We start from the raw sequence: 21517 nt of genomic DNA on the forward strand, positions 1-21517 counted from the left end.
CTGAAACGCCAGAGTCCGTTGGTTGCCTGGTAATTGGACCAGGCCAAGATGTTGATGAAAGAGATGCGACTCTGTGGGTTGTCAGTTTCTGAACAGGGTTAATTTTAACATCCAACTGCGAAAACTACAGTACTTCCCTGAAGTCTCATAAACAAAAGACACAAAGGAGAGCAACACGTGTCATAGTATTTATAAATGTCATTTGATTCACAGAAAAAAACAAATTATGCAGAAAAAAATACAGACTGGTGCTTAAAAGGGTCACCAGAATTCAGGAAATGGAAGCATTTGATGCCTAACATTTCTTGGGGAAGGGCTCCTCGCTTAATATGCAGTCTTACCAGTGTTAAATAAATCCTGGGCCCATGACAGGTCAGAGTTGTTCAGGTAACACAAGTGGGACCTCCTCAGTATTAGGGGGCTTTAATGTTCTGGATGTTTGAATTGTTGAGGCAGGGTATTTTAATCCTCACAAAGTCAAACCTATAAATGACAGTGAGTGATCAAAAGTCACTGCTGAGTAAACTAGCTGGTAGTTTCATATTTAACCATTAAACTGTAATGCCATCAAAACAAACGTGTGTTGAGATTTTTTTAACTTGTTAAACTAGATTTGACTTTTCACTGTAAATGAACCATCAGCTGAAAAATCAAAACACGACACATTGAAATGAAGTGAAAAATATGAACATTATTTTAATAACTGATTCTCTGTAATAAACAATTTGAAAATATTTTACAAGGAGTCACAGACACAATATTTTACAAATTTTGCCCTCTTCTTTTTTTTTTTTGTTTAGCTTCATCTGTACAAAAGAATGGAGCGACATGGACCAGAGCCCAAAAAAGAAGGAGCTAAATCTTCCTCGCACACGTACATTCACACCCACACACGTACAAGAAAAAAAGGAAATAAAATAAACATTTTGACGTCAGATCTCAAACTTATCAACAGTGCTGTATTCCTATATATATGTTTTTTAAAACTTCACTTTAAGTTCGACTGATTTTACAGTTTTTTTTTCTCTAAATGTTTTTTTCACACACTTGTCAAACATGGTCACATAGCACCAGACTACAGACTACAGAATCACACACGTACGTGTCTTTCCCACAGAGACGCACCAACACAGATGCAGCGAGGGTCGGGAGGGCGCTTCATGAAAACCCTCCTTTACTTATTCTATAAAGTGATGTCTTAAAGCTGACCCCTCCCTTTCATGCCCAAGCTGGCCCAATTTTCTGTTTTCTTTGTTTTTATGTTCTTTTCTTTTTTTGGCAAAACTAAAATAGTCAAACCAGAGAAATCAGACGCATGTGTCCAGTCCAGATGCACACGCAGACCACGCTGCACGATTCGTCCGCGACCCTCTGATTAACTGGCCCGTGCTGCTCTGTGGAGATCCACTCCCTGAGCTTGCCTCTGACATCCCGCCCGCTCACAGAAAACACCTGGGGAGTGACGTCCCTGGCTCACTTCTGTCCCGTGTTTGACATCTCCCAGGTGGGAATGAATAAGTGTCATTACATGTTTGCTCACAGGTGTGTGTGCATAATGTCTTAGTGCAGGTGCACAAAGTGCAGGCCTACGTATTCAGTTTGTGTGAGAGCATAGAGATCCAGGAAAAGAGAGGAAGTTACAGGGGGTACATTTCCACAGGCACGTTATAGCGTTAATTTACAGACAGTGGAAATAGTGAAATACAGAGAGAATTAATGGCACAGGACAGAGACAAGCTAATGCCAGAAAAGTAAAACTGCATCAAGCATCAAGGCCAAATTGTGTAGACTCATCTTAAATTTTAGTTTCTGTAACAGTCTTGAACTTTTTGTTTCCTCCCGTTTATTAAGAGCTGAGCTGCAGTTACTGTGCCAGCATGATTTGTCACATCAAATAGTACCAACAATTGTACAGAGTGTGTGGTGAAGGTTCAGATTGTTGTGCAGTCATCCCATCAAAACACCAAAGGTCAGAGGCTTCTGAAATTGAAAAACTCTTTCTGGCTTTCAAGCTTTTAATCAAACAGGCATCAGTTCATAACTGATCGTTCCAAGAGGGAAAAATACTAAATCAGAGCTAACCATACTTACTGCATAACACCAAGAAAAGCCAGCGGATGGAGGATTTTAGGATCCATGTGTGTGAGAAACAGGGTATATGTGGGATATCAGAGCTCCACATCGTGTAACACTAAGGCATTGAGAGAGGCTTTGTTAACTTTGCTGCATTTGAACAGAAAACACTGATGAACTACACATTCTTTCACCTCTGCTCTTCTATATTAATATTTAAGCAGACTGATAGTAACAGATGCATCTTTTTGTTTTGGTAAAATTCCTTTTTTTTTCTCCACCACAACACTGGATTTTATCTGTTGCAACACAGAAATAGGAAAAAACAGCTATGCTAGCACAACTGTGATCCCCCACACTCTCATTTAAAACACGTTCCCTTTGAGGGTTTTTAAACTAACGCACATACATCCACACACAAACACATACGAACCAGGCAGAACTATAGCAGTCAGGTGGCCCTAAAAAACACTTTATGGCCAGTTAAGTGGCTGTATACTGATAGTGTATCATAGCTCTATACATGGCTTCGTAAAGGAACAGTAAAGTAACTCCATACGATGACAGACAGGAGGCTCTGGGGGAGAACAGCAATGACAGCCATGAGGGCAGAAACATTAAGCTGAGCCAGTCAATGCGATGGCTCTGTGTAAAGCTAGTTCTGTAGCCAACAGATTCAGTCTCCTGTAGCATCTGAAGCCTCAGACAGGCGTCTGAAGGTCCTATACAGTACCTCTACACTTATACAGCCAATGGGTTCCAAAAACAAAGTGCATCAAGGCACTATGAAACAGAGCGGCTCCTAAACATGGGAGTCTGAACAACTTTTCACACATCGCGATGAATAAATGACAAACTGTGATGGATTACGACCGGACCACTAATGTACTTGATCACCATATTTAGTGGCCTCATCTGCACTTTAGTTGGAAATGCTTATAGGCCCCTATCCCCCAGCAGCGGATGGTTTTGAAGTTTGAACAGCATTAGTCAAAGGTAAGACGAGCCAAAAAAAAAGAGAAAAGAAAGGTCTCCTGTTAACTACAGCGAGGCTGTGTGTGTGACAGATGTAAAGCACATACACAAACTGTGATTAGGAGCATTGGTGGAGAAGCCTCACGAGGATTGGCAGAGGTGAGTTTTCTTATCAGAGGGCACAGAGAATTTCTTTTTCAACATCCGTCTAAACTCGAGGTCAGAATGGTCAATTAATCGTAAAGGAGAATACTACAAGACATCAACAATGTTACTGCAGCAACCGAACACTGATTCATATTTTACAGCTGGCCTGTGAGCCAAAAGCACTATCACTGAATAGTAAATATGACGAAAAACACATCAAGAATTGTGGTTACCAACATGTAATTACAATAATCCACAGTGGATGCCTTTTAAACGCATTAATCTGTAATTAAGAGCTGCACAAAATGAGTCAGTATTCAGCTGCTGAGTGTCTCCTCTTCCTCTTGTGGTTTATCCTAAATCTAAATCCACTTCCTCTTCCTGTTTTGGCTACAAGAATAAGACAACGTGAAAGTATATCTCATTTTGGCAAATAGATATAGCGCATACATTTTCTTTTTTTAAGTTAACACTTAACTTCCTTTTCAAATTGCAATCTAAATATACTGTATGTTCGGAATAGTCATCACTTCAGCAGTTAATACTTGACATTTTGTATACTTTTTTCTGTTATATTCTTCAATGGTGGCTATAACTGGCTGAATGGTCCACAGTCTTACAAGAGTTGGATGATGGAGTGCTGAGACGGAGCAGGAGGAGGAGGAGAAGTCCTGCCGTCGAAGGTGGTAAGCAGAGAGGCAACCTCAATTTTCCAGTCAATATATGGTATGAGGTCTGCAATGGCAAGATCTACATGTCTTTATCTCCCTTCCTAATCTGGATTGTGGAGGTGTTGGGGTATTCATGGGAGTTTTGTTTTCTCTGTTCTAAGGTGCCTCTGATGATCCAGGTGGTTTGGCATCACCCCCTCTACCCGGCAGATGAAGGTTAACTGGCTGAGGACAATAACATCCGGCAGTTGTCACTAAGCGAAACATACTGGGTAGTGCGGCACTCAGGGCTTCCAACTTGCTGTGATGGGAAGTCCCGTTATTACCTATGACTATACCAGGGGGGGAGGGCATATAGGCATGAGGGTGGGGTGGCAGAGAGTTTTAAGGATGGGACAGAAGCTCAGGAGGGATAAAAGTAGGGTAAGTGCAGGAGAATGGAATTAATGTATAAGAGAGAGAATGTGGGGACTGAAAGCTGGGTAAAGAAGCAGCAGCTGAATGAGCAGTAAAGTGTACAGGGGCGGACGGAAGGAGTGACCTCGCCCACAGTCCGATGTGTTCTCCTGCAAAATAAACCCAAAAAAACATGATGAAATTACACTTATTGTATAATTGGTTATTTGTACTGAATTAATCTAATCATCCAAAATGAACGTTCCCCATCCTCTTATCCACACAGGTTTGTGAGTTTTGTATGAATGTAATTAATAAACATTGCATGGATAAGAACATACAACTAACCCCACTGTCACACGTGCACTACAGCCCAAACATTTTTGAGACTTGTTCCGGAGGGATTGCATGTGTGAACATTAACTCTTCACTTATTTGTGGAAATTACTAGCCAACTACCTGATAATAGTTATCGAAAATCACTGTGTCAGACCATCTGTGAACACAGTAGCAAAGCTCCTGCAGCATTTACAGCACAGGGTGAAGGCGCATGGTGATAAGAGTTCCTGCAAATCAACATAAACACTGTCTTCCTTATGAACAGGCAGGAAGCATGATTCTCTGTTGTTAATGTTTGAAAATGGCTTTAGTGATGTCAAGTGATCAATATTTCTTTGGCAAATATTATGTGATTATTTAAAGTTTCAGGTGGTTTAATGACCACGTGGCAGTTATGCAGTCCGTCCGCTGAGAAGCAAATGAAATATAAGCTGCATTTCTGTGTCTAAGTTCTTTATAATCTTATAAAAAATATTTATATTGTGTCTTTTAAAATAAAAAATCAAATACAAGCAGCCCATTTCATGCCTGGATCTCACTGAAATCTGGACACAGATATGGGAACAATAAGGCGCTGCTGCTTACAACTGGCATTACAATGCGTGTTGGGTGATCGAATCACCACAAGACATATCTCAGCATGTCAGCTCAAACTTGGCAGGAAGCGGCTCAACATACGTGAACACTAGCGATCGTATCACACATTGGGTCAAGTTTAAATATGTTTCAATCTAACATAACTCGATGTGCCCTTAATGCACTAATGACAGGAGACGTGAAATGTTAAAAGTTTGTCTTAAATGAACAGTTTATTTCAATCTTTATAAATGATCACATTTCCTGAACCAGGTGGGTCTGGAGCTTTGTAATCTTGAAAATGTTGTATTTTAAGGGAAATAATTTCAGTCGTGGATTAATACACATTTGGTGCACTAATTAGTATTTACAGCTGAAGGTCTGTTTGGGTGTGACTGATTGCTGACTGAGGTTGAGGCTCGGCCCGGCCCGTGAACCTTTGCTTTCTCCGCTTTCTCCGCTCTCTCTGACCTCTTTTTTTGTTGAACTGTTTTCAAATAAAAATTTTTTGGAGCTATTTTCAAATAAAAAATTTTTAAGACTTCAAAAAGCCTTCAAACAGCCCCCAAAAAATCAGGGCTGTTTAAAGTTTTTCCTTATATTAATCTGCAGTGTTCAAACAGAAAGTGTCACTGAGTGTAGGTAATTAGGTGGGCTCAGTATAAAAACAGTATAAAAAGCCAGCAGAGTGAGTAAATGCTGCTCAGCATCTATCTATCCAAACTGCTGTGGATATATATGATGTGATGTCTGAAAGTCTTACAGCATTATTGTTGTCGAAGCAGGTGGGGGGTCCTTTTCGATAACGTGCCGTGGCAAGTTCTTCACATGGATTTCCCTCTTTGACTGAAATATGACTTCATTAAGGAAGATGAAAATCATTTGAACAATAAGAATAGCCTTGAAACGATTTTCTATGTTTCCGTAGATTTTAGATAAGAATGTGTGTCTGTGTCTGTGCCAGCAGGTGTACAATATGTAAAGGATACACTCTTCCACATCCTGGGAGAGCCTTTCTATCTCGCAGGAGTCACACGGCATCTTGTCAGCTACCACAAACAGCAAGTTGGTGTTGTTTATCCTCTTGGCATGAATCAACCTGCGGAGATAGAAAGACAGATCTGTCAACAACCTCTCTTTGGTCACTTGCATCATGGAATCATTTGCTAATGTATCAGTGACATTCAATAGACAGCCTTTTAAAGCTCATTTAGCCAATGATACGAAAATTTCATGAATACTGATGCAAGTTAATTATAAACTAAGTTTAACTCTGGCAGAAAGACAAATCTGTCTGCTGACTGTTTCTGTCACAGCACATTTCTTCATGTTATTCATGTGAGAGCACATGCATGTGTGATTATGTGTGTACAGTATTTTGTCATGTGTACAGACCTGGAGCAGTTGCCACAGTCATGTAGAATGTTGTAGGAGCTGGTGAGATTACTAAGGTAGAACTGGGTCTGGATCATTACACAGCTTCTTTCTTTTAAGTCCATTCCTTCTGCATCCACCTCATCTGCAACATCACAAGAGCACAGAGGAACCAAACATCAAAATCCAGGTTCAACACATGCTGACAGCAAAATTTGATGATGGAGCCAATAGCAAAATGTACAAAACACTAAACTGACATTAAGTCATAAAATCTTATTTTCCCCCACCTGTGACAAACCAGCTATGGTAAGCCAGTCCATATAAAAGTTGTTGGAATAAGGACCTGTGGAGACAAGAGGTGTGAAGAAGAACATGTAACTTCAATAAATATAGCCTGCTAACACATTTTCTGAACCTACGGGTATCCATCCCCTCTTAGGACTGCAAATCACAGAGCTAAGATGTCGTCAGAATTAGATTTACACAAGTACAAAGTCAAAACCCTTTTACAAAATGTTCATGAAGATGAAAGCCATAAAAACACACAGAGGCATGTAGGTTTTCATGTGGAAAAGTGCTTATGCATTTTATGGAATTGCAGGTAATAAAATAACTCTTGAAAGAGTTCCACTGTGCAGCTGACAGCTGACTAATGCACTTTCCAATAAAACAGAACACCTCACAGACACATTCCTTCTTTTCAATGTAACAAATAAGCCAATGCAAGGTCCTGAATCAAACAACACACGGTGTAAAGATGCTCTTTATACACAAATTGGAGTACAAAGTAAAAATGTCAAAAAGGGAGGCACAATAACTTCCTACACACAGATTAAACTGTGGCACTGTGCCTGTGTCTATTCTGCACCAATTTGCACACCTATTTACTCAGTAAATAAACATGCTTCAGGTGTAAATTAAGTCTTGTTTTACCAATGTTAACATGTATTTATCAAATAAATCATGATAGTAGGATCTCTACATTTCCAGCCATCTTCGCTATGAAGATGAGCTGCATGATATTGTATGACAAACTTTAGGCCTTAAAACTAAGATCCACTCAGTTGGTAATGTCACGGTGGCTACATTCACTTATCATATACAGTTTATGGGTAAAGTATGTGTTACATAAGCCTGTATGCACTGTAAGTTAACATAAAATACAAATCTTACCATGCAGCAGCAGATGTCCACCATGCCAGGTTCACAAAATCTGCAATTGTGGGCTACAGATAGACAGGAAAAAAAGGAACCACACAGTTATTTTAATGACATCCGTTTGTGCCTCTATACCCATCCATAGATTCAGGACTTGTGTTCTAGTCTGCCTCTTTTGCTTATCACACGTCTTTATTTATTTTCGTGACCACACTGTAACAATGTTTTTTTTTCAATAAACCCAATTAGGAGTGAGCGTATGTGGACACACAGAGACAAATTGCTGCATCTAGTGTCTTTTTTCAGAGCCATCTGCCTTTTTGGCACTGCTGTTGTGAGTGCTCTAAGTCATACAGCTTTTGATTTTCAAACTAATCATATTACATGTCATTTGAGCAGAAATTGTTCTCTTGGTAACCATGAAAAAGGAGCCTCGCACGTGGCACAGAAAAAAACCCAAAAGCACTGTTGAAGGAGCAGAACACTGAATGTTTTTCATGAGGAAAAAGAGTTGAAAGCCTCTTTTGAACTACATTGGCAACAGTCATGTGAGTGGGACCGTTCTTTTGATGAGGTGCTGGGATGAAACACTTCCCAGCCCCCTGACAGCCCATTTTTGGAGGAAAAACAAAACAAACAATGATTTAAAAAAAAAAAAAAAAAAGAAGGAGCCTGGAGTTATCTTCTTACCACAAACACTCCTCTGGGTGCAGCACCAGCTTCACTGTTTGTCAGCCGTTCACACACAGACTGGTAATCCAATGAATGCTTGCGATTGTAGAAGGAATTGTTGTAGAGAGCGTACATCAAGTTGGAATCAACCTCACCAAAGAACATTCCCACCTGCGAGAACAAAGATCACTGGTCAGACTCAGTGTAACGATTAGAGATAAATTATGATCAGTCAAGGAATTATTTAATTTTTAATGGAACCTTGTTCCAGTCATCCTTCTGATTGGACATGATTAGGAATCCACCATCATCTAATAAATAACACAGGAGATCCTGCACACAGACACAGACATAGAGTGTTAACTGAAGGTGCAATTCAATTAAATTCAGTTCAGTTTTTTTTATTTAGCATCAAATTACAACAAATGTCATCTCAAGGCACTTCAAAGATACAGTCCAATTCAAGCCAATTACAATCAAATTAATTGAAATACATTCATAACCTAATCAAATCAAATGAACTACATTCCAATATAATCCAATTCATACAAAGCCAATTTAAAAAAAGTTGACTAGTTAAGAAAACCAACAGACTGCACCGAAAATGCGAGTCTCCAGCTGAGCACTTACATCACTGTTGGCTTCACAGTCCATCTCACAGCCCCTGTTTGGTCCGCACTATCACAGAAAAAACAAAACAAAAAACATGTTACTAAAACAGAATACACTGATAAGACCCTGAGAATACGAGTTTTTTGTATTCTACACAGTATATATCTAAAAACTATAAATATTTTACCATATTTGGGCCTTGACGGTTGTCTGTATGATTGCTAGCAAGAATCTTGAACTTATCAGTCCAGGCTTCAAGGTCCAATTTCACTCCAACAACTAAAAGAAATTTAATCAGCAAAAGAGATCTATCAAGAAAGATTGAAAACGCACAAAATAAAATGAGAGATGCAAAATGATGCACAATAAATAGATACTAAGCTCAGACTCGTCCACCAAGAGAGGAAATTACTTCTTTATCTTGTTCTGAAACAATTCCTTTAACGTCTGTCACTACAAGGATCTCGTTTCCAGTTTCAGATGTCAGCTCACCTGCAGGTTTGATGGTCTTCCCTCCTAACGTGATCTCCAAAGCCGTGCTGACCAGAATGCCTATGGTGTCGTTTTCTGGATTCAGCAGCTCGTCCTTGACTTTAAGACAAAAACAAATAGAGAAAGAAGGCATGAGGGGTGTTAGAAACAAAAAGCCTCTGCGTAAGTTATTGCGATATAAGACAAAGAACATCCTTCACCTGTTCGATAAGGTGCTCTGAAGATGTAGCCCTTGTTGTCGAGGCTGCGGCGGTAATAGCTGGCATTAAAAGGCTCAGGGTCTTCCTCCCAGGTTTCTGCAGCCCTAAGATTTAAGACCAGAGACAGTGGGGCTGTCAAGTTCTGCTGCACAAGCTTCTTGCTGAGCTTATGAAATGTCACAACTTACCAACTTAAAAGAGAACAAAAAGAAGAACAACAAAGCTTCAGTCCATACAAACAACCATGATGAAGAATGCACTCACTTGTTTGGGAAAACTCTCGTTATACCTCCGTCAGTCGCAGCAAACACGGCCAGGAAACCGTATCTAAACATCAGAAAGGACAGAAAAAGGTTTAAAAATAGAAATCTTATCCACAGTTGGAATTGGACAATACACTTTTCTTGCCACTGTTTGGTGAAACTCACGTATTCAAATCTTTATTCTTCCACACTTTCTCAACCAGCTGCCTGATGATGCCAGTGTCCAGAATCAGGTTGTGAAGCAGCAAATTGTCACCTAACAGCATAAAAGAGACTTGCACAATTTAAAATCTGCAAGTTCAATGTCTCCACAAGATGCATTCTTAAACATTACTGATGCTGCATTGGTTCTACTGTTAAGATGCACCTGTATAGCTCTTACTACTGAATCAACATCAACAGGAAGATAATAATAATATTTGGTATGGCTGGGCGAGTTAACTCGTTATTATCGCGTTATCTCGTTAATTATTTAACGCCAATTTCTTTCTTAATTTTACATTTTTTTTATTATTGTACCAGGCTTTTATTTTGTAAAAGTCTGTTGCTGTCTGCTGCGGAACCGAAAAAGAAAGTAATTGGCGGATCCACCAAACACGGAGAAGGGTACGGAACTTTTACTCGGCCATTTTCATTTTAAAGTTCTTCCAGATGGACAGAACCAAAGTCATCTGTAAACACTGCCAAGTTGAATTGTCTTATCGCCATAGTAGTTCCAGTCTATAAATATCACTTAAAGGCAAAACACACAACTGATAGCAGCAAGTCATTCAACGAAACAGACAGTGGAGCGAGGCTTCTACATAAAAACTACATAAAAATGCTGATGTTAAAAGTGTGTTTGCACAGCAAATGTTATGGCACTTTCATTCATATGGCAGTACATTTAAAATAAAACTAAATGCTAAAATCTATACACTACTTTTTTTGGATTTTGTGTACAAATGCAAATAATCATGATTAATCAGGGAAATCATGTGATTAATTAGATTAAAAATTTTAATCGTTGCCCAGCCCTAATAATTAGTCATGTTTTTAGATACTTTTTTTCAAAGGATAAAGTTAAAATCCTTCCATATTTTTATTAAAGTTAACAAATAGCGTCTTGGAAATATTTCCTTCATTCCATCTAAATACATTAATCTTCTAAAACAGTCCACTTATACACTGCAATGAATATTTTTACTAAATATTGCTCAAAGAGTCAATATTACATTTGCTAGGGACTACTTTCATCTGTGGATTAATACACATTTTAAGCACTGCAATGCACTGATTTTTGTGAGATTTGTAGGCAAATATTCCCAGACTTGTTCATCCTTCATGGATTGTTTTAAAATCAAATGTAATGTGAAATGAAACTCACATTGTTTGGAGTCAGGTGTCACCTTCTCCATGAGAGCGATGAAGTTGAGCAGGAACTCAGTGTTGTTGTTGGACAGTTCAAGATCATTACAGTACTCCCTGAAGAACAAGCAAAGCATTAAAACTTAGATAATCAAGTTAAAAATAAATACTTACACTCTGCATCACTCGTCTTTTATTGAAGGACACACAACATGGAGTGAGACGAATGAACAGGTACACGCTTTATTTGATGCTGATGTGTGCAGCATGCATGCCAAAAAGCTTATATTTCCAATACTGCTATCAGTCAAAACAACAAGTAGATTGCACTGCAGAGGAGAGCGCAGGCTTGACAAGAAAAGTGTTTCAGAACTGAGGCTGTGGCTGGAGACCACAACAGTTTTATAACAAAATGGCCCATGCAGTAGACTTCAGTCTTCTAATGTTTTTGCAATACAAACATGCAGCACCACATTAGCAGCATGCAAAAGTCTAAAGTGTCTTCTGCACTTTTATTTAACCAGAGTGAGTAAGAGAAGATAAATAGCAAATGAATGAATAAACAATGAGGTCGTGATGAACTTTTCCTCATAACAATCCAATTTTAAAAAATGTCACTTTAAGTATAAACTTAGATTCTTTTTTTGTACAAATTGTGCAATCCACATAAAAGTTATTATAAGCAGGTGACAGACATGAAATTCGAAAGTTGCATTGGTGAAAAGATATATTGTGCATCAAATGATGTGAAGACAGAACACAAAACTGATGACTATCAACCACAGCAAGCATTGACACACATGGCTACCTGGGAGCAATGAATACATGTCCTTCAGACTCAAAACTGTTTGGCAGCAGTGATTCAAAATCTGTAATAGAAAGGGGAGATTATCCAGGAGGAGCAGTGGGCAGAGCAGTGGGGAGCTGTGGGTAACCAGCAGCTGTTCTTCAGAGGTGCAGGGACGCAGAAGGGACTTTACCATAGCAACACTGAGGTATCATGGGAACACTAGCGTTAGCCAATATGGTGCCTAAAGCTGAACCTGACTCTAAATGTACGACTGCTTTAGTTTCACAAGCACTCACGCCTTTTGTTTGACTTTTTGTTACTTTGTCAATAAAAAAAATTTGGATTATTTTTGGTTTCATTCTGACACTTTTTGGATATCTGAGAACTGACTAACCGGTTTGTCAGGAAGCAAGTTCTCAGACAGTTTGCCCACAGTGAGTGCTTTTAGATCAGGCAGGCATCAACATGGCCAACTATTGCAGGGGGAGGTGGGTGAAGGTCCTGATGGAAGTGGTCACCCCTCAGACTGGCAGGGGAGAGGACTCAGAGAGACACATAATCGGAGGAAGTGCATTGCATTGTGAAGGGCATGTTGAAGGGCAACTTCAGTTGACCTATCATAAATAAAACAGAACACACAGTATCAACCATCATTACGCTTCCACAGATGAATCTACCGTGAATTCAATGTTATTTTCTCATTAAATCAGGACCTGCAACTGTGTCCGGAGGAGGAATTAAACATTCATTTCGACAGCTAAAATAGAGTGTGCCCAGGTAGTTTTCCGCCCACAATGTCATGCACATCCGGGGTCAGGTTTATAGAGGAAGTGTTGAGCCGTACCCTTGGCAGTCTGAGGGGTGAGGAGGGAGGGGAAACAAGCTGATGGAGACAGGGAGTACAGAGGGACGACATAGGAGTCGGGTGCTGTGCTGAGTGGCACGGTGACACCCGACAACATGGGAGGACCTGGGAGGGCAGGACACAGCTCAGCCCTGTAGGGTGAGTCTGCACGCTGCAATGCTTCCTGCTCTAGATGAGATATTACAGCAGCTAACAAACCACAACTGTTAAACGTATTTGTTACATGGCGAATGGTAAATCTATACAGTAGTTACATTAATTCATTATGACCACAAGAAAGCCCTTTGACAGAATATACATGTCGATAAAATGTAATAGCTTAGATCTGACACAGAAATGATTCGTGTGTGTCTATGTGTAAACATTTCAACATTATGAAAGTGTTGCAGCAAACATCTAAAATCGGTTTACTGTGTGTAGAGCTCAGTGCTCTCATGTAGCCAGAAAACTACAAAGAGGAATATTTGGCAAATAAAAGAACTTTACTGAATATCTGTCAGTACCTGAGCCCTAGTCTAAGAAGTAGTTAGAACATTGATGAACTAGTGACACCGTAAGAAAAAGACAGAAACAGAGAGACAAGAGTGAAAGAGCAAGGAAAAGAGAGAAATTATGGTGAGGTATAAGAAGAACACGGAAGAGAAAGAGAAAGGACACAGCTCATTTGAAGCTTTCTACAGAAGAAGAGGAGATTGATGTGGGGGGAACAAAAGACAAGTTTTAACAGAAAACGTATATATCTATCGTCCGTGGGTGCAGTACACATTTGTTTCTTTCTTTTTGGTAGTTTGTAGAGCAGCGGATATGTAGGAGGGAGGGTGAAGTTGGGGACTGGAGGAGCCATTGTGAGAGGATGTGGGATCTGAGCTGCAGCAAGAGGGTGAAGAGGAAGAAGAGAAGAGGGGGAGAAGAGGGACTGGGGGAGGAAAAAGCGGGGCAGGAACAGAGGCAAGCAGGCTGGGACAGGTGAGGAAAGGAAGGGGGCAGCAGGAGGAGGTTTAGGACGAGAGGTGAGGGAAGGAGGAGGAAGCGGTAGGGAGGAGGTAGAGGTAGGGAACGTGGACCAATATGGAGTATACTTGCCCTTGGTGTATGACACTGTGTGGATCCATCAGAGAAGGAGTGAGCAAGAAAAGAAACAGGGGATTGGGTGGGAAGGGGGGGATCACAGACAATATTTTATTCAATTACTGTTTGAATAAAAATATTGTTTTCTTGAAAGAAAGAAACCAATTAAAGTCAAACAAGACAGGAGAGAAAAGAAATGAAGAGCAAACATCTTATTTGCAAGAGCAAACCAGGAAACAGAAAAACAACGTAAAAAAGGAAAACAGGGTAATCCCAGAAATGAAAAACAGTGAAGACAAAACCAGTAATTGTGTGAAATAATCATGGCAGAACAAAACAAGAAAAATAAATCAAAAGCACTAGGAAAAGAAGGGGGGGACCTGGGTCTGGATAAAGAAAGAATGAAAGAGACAACATATGTCCCCATTCAGACCCACAAAAACCCAAACTCCCACAGTTGACAAGCCAGTATTCCCGGCCATGTGGGAGTTTATCAATTGAATGATTCCAAAGCTGATAAACATCTCACAGAGTCTAACAGAAAAAATAAAAATCACACACATAACAGAAGGAAAATTCCCCAAATCATAAAACTCATCATAAGGAGTGAAAAGCATGCATGTTTTCACACTTTTTCAGAACATCCAATACTTTGAACACAGACGCTTCAGAATCATTACTTGGTGGAGAAGAGGCGAGAGCATTTGGCAAAAAAAATAATAGCACAAAGGTCACCATTATTTTCACCTGAGTAACACAGTAAAACCACAGCTTTCACCTTTCTGTCAGTTCAGTTATTTTTTTCTTCAGCCAGTGTGAAGAAAAAACATCACCATTTTACAGCACAGCATGAAGACAGAAGGGAACGGGGGCAGAGGAGGAGTCGGGGGACCCGTGTGATCCTGCCTATCAGAGAGCGTACAGAGGAGGGAAAGGGGAGCAGAGGGACAGGGGGAGGCGACTTCGCTTGGACACTCCCTATGATGATGTTGGAGACCCGCGACAAAGGACTAAATTGGATCGTAAGGTCATATTAGGGACAGAGAGAAGAAAAGAGAGGGAGAAAGACAGAGAAGAAGGGACAGAGAGTGGATGGTGCTGGGTACTCCCAGTACTTACACTGCACCTGAAGGATCTGGTCACTCAGATTGGCCTTGATGTGGTTCTCACTATATGTGGGCAATACCAACCCTAGACTGAGGTGACAAGTCAGATGGAGAAAATCAGCAACATTGTATCCAAACACATTGTAACTGCCAAGGCTCATACACATAAAAGCAGAACTTACTTAAATCCAGACATAAAGTACCCTAAATGGTTAATAAATTCGTATATCTATGTATTATTCTAGCGTAAATGGAGTCTCGTCTCATTCATCTCATTGTGGGAGTCTTTTTTTAACTCAAGGGAGCAGGTTATTAAGGCAAGAAAAGAACAGAGACTTGCAAGCACAAACATGGACACGGAGCCAGGGCAGCTTTGAGAGCAAAAAAAATACATTATTGGTCATTATTGAAAATAATGACATCAAGAAAAGCACGCTTCAGTTGGCTTGAAAGGTGGAAGCATGCAAACATCCCTCCCAGTCTGGAAGAGATATACATTGTATACTGCATCCAGTTCAAAGCTCATTTAGAAATTGCCTGAAAGGTGTCATGATATGAACCTGATATGATGCTGAATCATATCATTAGATGCCAATGGCTGAATTATCCTTTTAGGTTTAATTTCTTCTTTTGTTCTTGAGCAAATTTCAAAGCCTGTACTTTTCCAATCTTACTTGAGTATTTTTACTTTGACTGTTGCAGATAACAACGGTAACACATTCAGCTTCTCAAATAAACTAGTATTTGAATATTAAGAGATCTGTGAAGAGAAAGTCTCACATGGATCGGCCAATCAGGACCAATTTTTATTATGCCAGCAGGTGTAATTGAAATTACAAATTACAAATCAGGCACTTGATAGATGGCTACAAATCAAACTGTAAGTGTCGAAGATAAAAAAAAGTATTGGGATTAATAAGCTTTTCCGTTTAATTGGTGCTGTAAATTTTATGGAGGGAAAAACAGCTATTTACTTTGTGTAATTCATATAAATGATCTAGCAGGTTAATCAGCAGGATTGATGAATTTGGTCCACTTGTGTGATATATACGGTTGCTAAAGGCCACAAAACACTGCTGGTTGATAGGTAACAGCTGTAAACCCCAAATCGTTTGGTTCAAAATGGACGAAATCAAGAGAATCAAAGTTAAATTTCACTCACAGGTTCTAGTTGCGCAATCTTTGGTTTGAATGTCAGGTGACGCATGTCTGGTTTTAAACCTACCTATAATCTGTACCCTCCACAGGAGTCCATGTGTATGTCCGCATGGCTTCATCAATGTACCTCTGTGGGCGACCACAAAGAGACTGTAATAAGTGACACTGTCCCATGTTCAGCACATCACGCTTCACGTAATTAGAGGTAAATGAAAGATAGTAAACATACTGAGTAATTCGGATTCATTACAACACCATTCAGGAAGATGCAACTTTGGATTATGATTGTATCTCACAAACTGATGACTTGCCTCATCAACTGACTTAATGAGCGTCTTGATTTTTCTTTGCCCCGATTTGCCATCAATCATCTGTCGACGGATCTGGAAAGCAAGTGAGAGAGGCAGTGATGTCAGAGGGCACGCTGACACACAGAAATGGGAAACACATGAAAAATGAAAAGATGAACTGTTACATATATGAAATGTACAAGCTAGCAGCAATGTTTCTGGGAAAGTGTTTTCACCTCCTCCTTGTTGCTGTCCTCCAGTTCTGCATCCAGGAAGTCCAGAGTGACAGGCTCCCTGAAGTTAATGATCTGAATAGAAAGAGGATACAGGGGAAGATGGTGGAGAAGGGCAAACATCAGTCCACAGGAATATGGTCCAAATTTAGCTTCAGAATTAGAAGCAGGAAACGAATTAGATGCAAGAAGGAGCACAGAGTTGGGCCTACCCTGGGCCGTAGGTTAGGATGCAGCAGTACATAACCATTTGGGTCGATGGCATAGGTGTAGCCATTAGCTCCAAGCTGTACAGAAACAGAGTGATTGAGGGAACCATTCAGTAATTGTTCATGAGAAAAGTGACATGCGAGTTTCCAACATGCTCACTCTGTATGTTGGCGTCTTCTTTTTTATTTCGTTGATTGCAACGTCTACGCCCATAACTCCCAGGATGAGCTGATTCTGTATGAAGCACACAAAGTAGTTAGATCCTCCACAACCCCTGGAAATCAATGGAAGCTGTGCTGTGAGCATGCACAGAAGACCCCTGTGCCATCTCTGACTCATCACTCTGTGTGCAACCTGGATTTATCTTAAGCAGAGCCTGTTAGCATCGTGGCTTAAAGTGTGCATTCATAAGCTCAGAGCAAATACTTTGCTCAATGACACAGAAAACTGAATGTATCTCTGCTCTGCGGATGTTCGTGGATTCTAAAGATGACTTGTTGTGATGTCTGCTGTCACCTCAGGGTGGAGGTGTTGCCTCAGAGAGCTGCAACTGAGGGATGCCATTACAAATGATTGATGATGGTGAAGAATAGAAAAGAGACTCAAGATATTACCTTATCCATCTATGAATGGACAGCCTTGCCCACTATTAATAGATATAAATATAATTTATACATTTATATATATATATATACATGTAAGTCATATTGCATGCTGTGTAGTTGAATTCCCTTGTATCCTCTTTCTATTCAGATCATTAAGTGTTTGTTATTTTTATATGCTGTTTTTTATTTTGTACTATACAGTTTTTACCCGAGAGCTTCCACTATCTGCAGTGAGGTTGAAGACTGGCATCGTCCCAGAGATGACGAGGCCCAAACCCTAAAAAAATTACATCAGAAATGTCCATAAGAATATCAAAAAATGTTTTGTAGATTTTAAGGATTTTTTTTATGCACCGTCCAATCACAGTTGGAACGAAATAATCAGGCACTTAGGCTTGAAAACATTTTTTATATTCAACATTGATGAGGCAAAAACATGCCGGTCTTATAATTATAAAATTTATTGTAATAATATCAGTCAAAGGTTTGGACATGCTTAACCGCTTAACCACAAATGTAATAAATTGCTATAAGGCAGAAACTTAGATTTGGTCAAATTCAAAAGTTCAAGAATTAAAAAAAATAAAAATAAAAACATTTAATACCAGAACATGTAAAGAATAAAGATCAAAGCAGGTTTGGTCACAGAAGAAATATAAACTAAGAACAGAAATACAATGATATGCTTTCAAATTCCCACTCACCAGGGCATCCTGGTAGACGTTTGTCCACTGTGCCAGCTTGGCTTTCGGCCCAGCTAGCACCATAGGACGGCCCAGGACATCCAGGTACTCCTGCAAAAGCAAAATTACACGTAGTGCTATGGCCACACACAGTAAACACACATAATCTAAGAGACATTTATAGCACTTGTTATGTAGTGGCATTAAAGGCAGAGAGCTTGAAAAGCTTTCCAACATTCATCTGTCATAAAACTACAAGTCCCTGACCGGCCTCGTCTCTATCACCACATAAACCAGCAGGCCACCAGCCACAGCATCCCGGTCCTGCCGAGCTATAAAGCTTCCAGTCCTGAGCCACTCAAGGCCATTTTTCATCATCATGAAGGAGCTATTAAAAACACATTAAGGGAGTCAATGGCACCATGTGCAAACACACCATTTCCCAGAGGCTCCACTGCCAATGCTGGCACTGTCAGTGTCCCACAGTGATTGTGAATGGAGGTGAGGGGTTAAGTCTACTAGTTATACATCATATTTGCTATAGTCTTCTGTTTTCAGGAGGCACCTCACCAAACAGCTCATATGTCTTTTGCTGTAAACAATCTAATTATCCAGGTAATTTTGGAAATGGTATGTAATTGGTCAAATTACTACATGAGTGACCTCAGGAGACAGGTAAAAAAAATGTAATGTCACATTGTCACAATGTTTTAATACTGAAAAATATTTTTAAGAAAAATACATAATGTGTATACTTCAATGAACCTTTTACAAAGCTCTAAGTCAAAGAGTCAAGTGACTATTTTTATGTATCAATACAACATAAATGGGGAGAAAAAAAGGGGTCAGCACCAAAATTTGCATGTTTTATGGGGGTTAAAGATTCATTTTACAAACATTAGCAGCTATCAAGTAAGGACAAAATTCCATAATTTTAGAAAATGAAAATATTGAAAATATCTGACTGTCGCCACCATCTACTCTTGATACATAAAGGGGTGCCCTGCATAGGAAACCAGCTTTTTTGGTATCACGAGACCGTTTGTTTTCTATCATCTTAACAGTTAGGTGCTGACAAGCGTAACCTATTCTATTATTAGCTCAATAAAAGTCCAGTTTAATGCGCCACAGGGAGATATTCCATCAGGACGGTGACAGCCAGACCTTTTCATGGGATATAGGGGGAAATTTTCCACCTTGCTAGAACAATCTAGGAGGCATAACGAGTCAGGGAAGCAGAGCCATATAGACTTCAGCAGCATCGGTGTGTGTTGTTAAATGCTTTCGCCTCCGTGAGTATCATAGCAACCATGATGGCTGAGGGTAAACTCCACGGTGTGGTCTCTCTGAAGAGCAACATCAAAACTAAAGCCTGGACAGTTATTGTTGCTCCACTGATACCATATACAAAGAAAATAATTGACTTCATAAGTCAATAAAAAAACTAAACTTTACAGAACTACAACATATTTTCAAAACTATTCCTGGAGTCCTATACAAATGGAACTCAAGACGGTACTTATAATATTTTTGCCATCTGTAGTCCATCTGTTATTTGAATGTTGCCTTCTTATCAAAGCCAGACGATGTGATGAGTGTGTGATATTGAAGGGTAGAGTACGGTTAAATAACACAAGGCCTCAATGTGTCTTCTGGGCCAATACAAAGCGCTTTAGTCACCCACCTTCAGAAAACCTATTAGAGTAAGTGGCAGTTCTCAGAATATAAATATGCCAGAGTTAATGGAACAGCTGACAGTCTATTCTGGGGCTTGATCGCTCACCGGGGCTGTGGGGGGGTGGGTTGTTGGCAGAGGAGAGGGGAGAAGAAAGGAGGAGGACGACGAGTGTGCTGTAGCTCCCCCTCCACTGAACAACTGAGTCAATTTCTGCTGCTGGAATGAGGTTATCCCAAGGGCCTCTCAAAGCTTGTTGTGCCTCAAGCGAATGTGGCAGTGGGGCGAGGGGGGCTGAGTATGTGAGGACGATGAAGTTGTGTTTGTGTGTGCACATGCAACAGACAGAAATGCATGTGTGTGAAAGAGAAAACACACGGAAACCTTTACATTTATTGACTTCCAGATACAGCCCATGTAAATGTCTGTCACTTTCAATCTAAAGTCATTCCAGCTGTGCTGTCTCCTGTCCTTTTGTCATGAAGTTCAACTCCAAATTCAGCTTTTGTCCCTAACACTGGTTTTAGACTGCCCTCCACTGGATACTGAGCCTTCAGAAGGAATTTGGAAGTGGTAGAAGTAACAATCCTTACCTAGACATTGGACAACCAGGACCTGTGGTTGAGCCAAAAGATAGGGGGACTAGGATTGGGCTGTAGTCTGACTCAATGGGTGATGATTCTTTGTACAGGCCTGTCATTGGACATGTCCATGTCGCTTCCCCTTCTGCTGTCATTGTTATAACGTTCCCAAAATCTACATAGTACCTTTGAAAGGTACTTTCATTTAATGATTGTAAAATCAACAAATATTTGCAGTTTTACAGATGAGTCCTTGCATGAATGCTCACCATTTCCACCAAACAAGCACTCCCCCAAACACTTCTTTACAAGGACATTATTAACGCATTCTGGGCTTAGTTTCACACTGTAACACTGCATGAAAAACAGGCTTTTTGTCAGTAAGCAACACTATAAACTATCATGTAAGTCCATGTCAACAACTGGTAACATTAATTTGTAGGCAGCACAGAAAACCCCCAGGAGCTGAAGAGTTTTTATCTCAAGCGATATTACAATCTGTAGCTCCATAACGGAAAATCAGGATCAGCAGGGTGACAATGTGGCTCGACTGGTGTAATTAGAAGTCTTGGTGAAGTACACAACAAGGATTTGCCTCGTATGCAATGCCCACAGCAATGGTAATTCATGTAATACTGATAATCAACGACAAAAAAGAAAAACAAACAAAAAAAAGACATGAAACTGTTTTACAACTTTTTAAGACTAGAATTCAAGTACTTTTAAAACAAAAAACATCTATTCTCACAACGAACTATTGACTGTTGGTTGATATCTTTAAACTAGTGTTCAAAAGAATTGTGAGTCTACGCTTTGATCACAATATCAAATGGCTGTTAATTTAAAGAGGAAGGCCTTTTAAAGCTGCAGTCTGCAACTCTTTTTCAAGCATAATGCCTGGAACTGTCCGGGGATTCTGAAAGTAGTACATTAAATACCCCAATACAAAAAAAAA

The 21517-nt window shown here is 39.9% G+C and overlaps 1 protein-coding gene across 6 annotated transcripts in view; it reads right to left on the bottom strand.

Annotated features, from left to right (window-relative positions):
* Positions 1 to 671: 671 nt before the first annotated feature.
* cacna2d2a (calcium channel, voltage-dependent, alpha 2/delta subunit 2a) overlaps positions 672 to 21517 on the bottom strand; it is a 150463-nt gene continuing 129617 nt past the window's right edge. For 4 of the 6 annotated variants that reach the window (XM_075461276.1, XM_075461280.1, XM_075461279.1 and 1 more), the window contains 25 exons: positions 18328 to 18417; positions 17832 to 17900; positions 17178 to 17252; positions 17021 to 17095; positions 16812 to 16883; positions 16597 to 16668; positions 16353 to 16414; positions 15141 to 15217; positions 14037 to 14051; positions 12107 to 12167; positions 11318 to 11415; positions 10117 to 10207; positions 9953 to 10015; positions 9689 to 9792; positions 9489 to 9587; positions 9184 to 9275; positions 9015 to 9062; positions 8646 to 8717; positions 8403 to 8555; positions 7728 to 7780; positions 6842 to 6897; positions 6573 to 6696; positions 6167 to 6276; positions 5941 to 6023; positions 672 to 4432 (listed from right to left, as the gene is read on the bottom strand). In XM_075461276.1, coding sequence (XP_075317391.1) covers positions 4310 to 4432; positions 5941 to 6023; positions 6167 to 6276; positions 6573 to 6696; positions 6842 to 6897; positions 7728 to 7780; positions 8403 to 8555; positions 8646 to 8717; positions 9015 to 9062; positions 9184 to 9275; positions 9489 to 9587; positions 9689 to 9792; positions 9953 to 10015; positions 10117 to 10207; positions 11318 to 11415; positions 12107 to 12167; positions 14037 to 14051; positions 15141 to 15217; positions 16353 to 16414; positions 16597 to 16668; positions 16812 to 16883; positions 17021 to 17095; positions 17178 to 17252; positions 17832 to 17900; positions 18328 to 18417 — 2037 coding nt within the window. In that variant the 3' untranslated portion in view covers positions 672 to 4309. The remainder of the gene's footprint in view (positions 4433 to 5940; positions 6024 to 6166; positions 6277 to 6572; positions 6697 to 6841; positions 6898 to 7727; positions 7781 to 8402; positions 8556 to 8645; positions 8718 to 9014; positions 9063 to 9183; positions 9276 to 9488; positions 9588 to 9688; positions 9793 to 9952; positions 10016 to 10116; positions 10208 to 11317; positions 11416 to 12106; positions 12168 to 14036; positions 14052 to 15140; positions 15218 to 16352; positions 16415 to 16596; positions 16669 to 16811; positions 16884 to 17020; positions 17096 to 17177; positions 17253 to 17831; positions 17901 to 18327; positions 18418 to 21517) is intronic. The other 2 variants (XM_075461278.1, XM_075461277.1) reach the window with 1 other exon arrangement.

Source organism: Odontesthes bonariensis, chromosome 3 (assembly GCF_027942865.1).
Source record: "Odontesthes bonariensis isolate fOdoBon6 chromosome 3, fOdoBon6.hap1, whole genome shotgun sequence".
Taxonomy (NCBI): domain Eukaryota; kingdom Metazoa; phylum Chordata; class Actinopteri; order Atheriniformes; family Atherinopsidae; genus Odontesthes; species Odontesthes bonariensis.